The sequence below is a fragment of the Pterocles gutturalis genome, unplaced genomic scaffold, assembly GCF_000699245.1.
Source record: "Pterocles gutturalis isolate BGI_N339 unplaced genomic scaffold, ASM69924v1 scaffold7774, whole genome shotgun sequence".
Classification (NCBI taxonomy): Eukaryota; Metazoa; Chordata; class Aves; order Pterocliformes; family Pteroclidae; genus Pterocles; species Pterocles gutturalis.
In genome coordinates this window covers 1,516-5,046 of record NW_010133134.1, presented here as the reverse complement: position 1 = coordinate 5,046, position 3,531 = coordinate 1,516, and the positions used below count along the sequence as shown (strand labels likewise).

Sequence of the window (3,531 nt, the reverse complement as noted above, 5' to 3'; positions counted from 1 at the left end):
TCGTGCTGCTGCTGGTGGCCTTTGGGGACAGAGGGGTGCTGGCACCCAGGGGACAGAACTGCTGCTGGAGGGGTGATGGCTGCTGTGGGGGGCGGCCCTGCCCGTTGCTGTGTCCCTGCCTTTCACTGCATCCCTGCGCCGGGGCTGCTGGAGCTGGCTGGCATCGCTCCTCTGACCTAGAAACTTGTCCCCTCCCTGTGCCAGGCTTCAGCAAAACCACTTCATCGAATCCCAGAATGGTTTGGGTGGGAAGGGACCTTAAAGCCCACCCAGTGCCACCCCCTGCCATGGGCAGGGACACCTCCCACCAGCCCAGGTTGCTCAAAGCCTCATCCAGCCTTCAAGGGATGAACTGAGCGTCTGTGCAGGAGCTTAATGGTAACACACGCTATCCAGCTTTAATTCCATCCCTCGGGTGTCCCGAGCAGACTAAGCTCTGGGTTCTTTGTGCTCAGGCCTCGGAGGAGCTGCTGAAAGAGCACTACATCGCCCTGCGTGACCGTCCCTTCTACAGCCGGCTGGTGAAGTACATGAGCTCTGGGCCCGTGGTGGCCATGGTGAGTGCTGCCAGGTTCACCCTAAACCAAGGAACACAAAGTAAGTGCGTGCAAAGTATGAGCAGCTTTGGCTCGTGGTACGATGGAAACAAGGTGTCTCCCTCTTCAGAGGCTGTACAGAACTGCAGGGATGTTTTCACTGGTAAATTAAACCTGTAGACTGTCCTGATTATTTTCCAAAATCAACTTTTGAAGACTATTTACAGAGAAACCCTTTCCTGTCTCTCACCCAGGTGGATCAGGCAGAGAATTCGGAGGACAGAGGACAGGATCTGCTGTGGGGTTGTGAAAGCTGATTCTTGTTTTGCTGTCATGTAGGTCTGGCAGGGCCTGGATGTGGTCAAGACAGTTCGCACAATGATTGGGGAGACTAACCCAGCCGACTCCAGGCCTGGCACCATCCGAGGAGACTTCTGCGTTGAAGTCAGCAAGTGAGAGCTTTGGCTTTTTGTTCCCTCAGTATTTCAGGGCATCCTGTCCAGGTGTTCCTGTGCCAGGCCTGCCTGAGCTGTGAGTCTGGATCCACAGAGCATCTCCCTTCTGTGCAGATCAGAGCTGTCTCCCTCGGGCAGGACAAGCTGATCTCTGCCTCCTGGCATTGGCTTTGCCAGAAGGAGGAGCCTGGGTTTGTGTCTTTCCTGCCTCCTGAGGCTGCCTCTGTTGAAAGCAGGTGGGGTTTGCTTGTCTTTTGCTCCGGGGAATCAGGACCGTCAGGCTGTGACGGGGAAGGGAGGAGCCCTCTCAGCCCTTTCCTGGGGGAGCAGGGCACCTGGGGAGCTGCTCTAACTTCACTGGGCGTCAGAGTCTATAATGAGAGCCAAGCAGGAGCTCTACCCATGCTAGGGCTCTTCACCAGTGGAGTTCCTACGGCCCTGACCTGGCTCATGGCTGAGCTCTTATGGAACCATCCTGGATTAGGTTTCTGTTCCGTGGTGTCTGATACCAAATGTGTTTTGTAGGACCTACTTTAACAGAAGAAGGGGGGAGATTTGGAGGCAAAACTTGAATTACTGACATAAAACCAAAGCAAACCCCAGCTCAGCAGCCACTTGCAGCTCCTCCTGTAGCAAACCCCATCACAGGAGGAAGGAGTGCTGGGAACTGACGGTTCCGGCACATCCATGACCTAAACTGTGTTTGGTGTAACCACGACCAGCCCCTGAGCTGGGAGGAGGGGGGCTGTGCAGTGGGAGAGTACACTGTAGGATGTGACTGGCTCAATAAGTTTAATTAAATAGGTCAAAGTGAAATTTTGCAAACTACAGCTTCCCTCTCCTGCCTTTCTTCGCTCAGTGCCAGCTGATCCCTTTCTTCTTCCCCACAGGAACGTGATCCACGGCAGTGACTCGGTTGAGAGTGCCCGGCAGGAGATCTCCCTCTGGTTCCGCCCGGAGGAGTTGACTTGCTGGGAGGACACGGCTGAGCACTGGATCTACGCGTGAGAAGAGCAGCCTGAAGGAAGTACGTCTTTCTGACTGAGCACGGGGTGTTTCCATCTGTTTCATCACAGCTGCTTGGGCTGGCTGTGGATCCTGCTGCGGTGCTGCGTGCTAGGGGGGTTTGTTTCTGTCCTGCATGTGGGTGGAGGGGTCCTGGGAGCTGGTCTCTGTGTGTAACTCTGCGGCTCAGCTCCCTGCAAGACTTTATTTTTTCTCTCTGCTGTAGTAAGTAGTTGGTTTTGTTGCTCTGTTTGCTGCAGCATCTTAAATCCCAAGTAGCTCAAGGTGATTTATTGAAGTGAAAACCAGGCTCTGTGCCCTTTCCTGTATGTTCTCAGGCCTGCCTGGCACAGGAGAACATGTGCTCTGTGCAGCTGGGAGAGGTGCTCTGATCACTAGAAGGTGATGTGATCGATATCCTTGACCTGCACTTCTATAAGGTTCTTCACTTAAAAAAAATAATTAGGCTGCTCCAGGATGAGGGGGGAAGTTCCCCCTTGGGGTAAGAGCTCATTCCCAGCCAAGGAATGAAGGATGGGACAGACTGCTCTCTCCCCCTTGGTGGGAACACTGCCTGCCAGCACTGGGGCAAGATCACCTGGCTGCAGAAGTGACTAGCAAGTCTGTGGAAGGACAATTCACCAAATGCTGTTAAACATGCAGTTTCTCTGCCTCTAGTTTCTGGGCTGTGGGTGCTGGGGGTGGGGAATTGGCTTCTCCAGATCTGCTCTGGTTCTCTGTGGGCCTCCACTGCTGGCTGCTGCTAAGGGAGAGTTCACCCCAGCACATGTATGCCATCCGAGGAGTCACACAGATGCCACCCGAGTCTTTCCTGCTAGGACCAGAGTCCCTTTGCAGTGGGCACCTCCAGTGGGATGACGGGTGCCCCTTCTGACTCCCTTCACATACACATTCTCACTCTCGAGTGCTGCTTTTTCTCAGGTTCAGCCCCAGGCTTCCCATAACAGAGCCTCAGGTATCAAATCTTATATATAAAAATAAAAAATAAAATATTCAGATGGTACAGGTGGGAGGTGGAACCTTGAGCTGGATGCCTCTGGCAAGGGACCCTGAACAAAGCAAACCCTGGCCAATTACACCCTTACAGTCTATGCACCTGCCCCTCACGTGCTCTTCACGTGTCTTTTTGGTCCAAGTGTGATTTCTGGTCTTGGATCTTCTAACACCTTATTGCTTCTAACACCTTATGGATTCTTTTTGTGTCTGCAGGCAGGCTGTTAACTGTTCTTATCTTGTCGAGTTGCAGCTTCTGCTGGTGGTTGGAGCCTCCTTATCTTCTGGTTTGTGCATCTTGTGCAGAGCAGGGGAAACTGGAAAGTCCTAGACTGAGAACTGCTTAGCAACAGCTAAAACATCAGTGTGTTATCAACGTTATTCTCCTCTTAGCAACAGCTAAAACATCAGTGTGTTATCAACGTTATTCTCCTACTAAATCCAAAACACAGCACTGTACCAGCTACTAAGGTGAAAATTATCTCTATCCCAGCTGAAGGCCTGTCTAGGTGAAAGTTCAC

General features: G+C 52.6%; 1 protein-coding gene across 1 annotated transcript; it reads left to right on the top strand.

The window, feature by feature from the left end:
- Positions 1–455: 455 nt before the first annotated feature.
- LOC104458032 (nucleoside diphosphate kinase 3-like) lies at positions 456–1,999 on the top strand (the record flags this gene model as incomplete). The annotated part of the gene is made up of 3 exons (XM_010081104.1): positions 456–557; positions 876–988; positions 1,882–1,999. Coding segments are annotated over 3 exons (333 nt in total), but the record flags the coding sequence as incomplete, so codon positions are not given.
- Between the last annotated feature and the right edge of the window lie 1,532 nt (positions 2,000–3,531).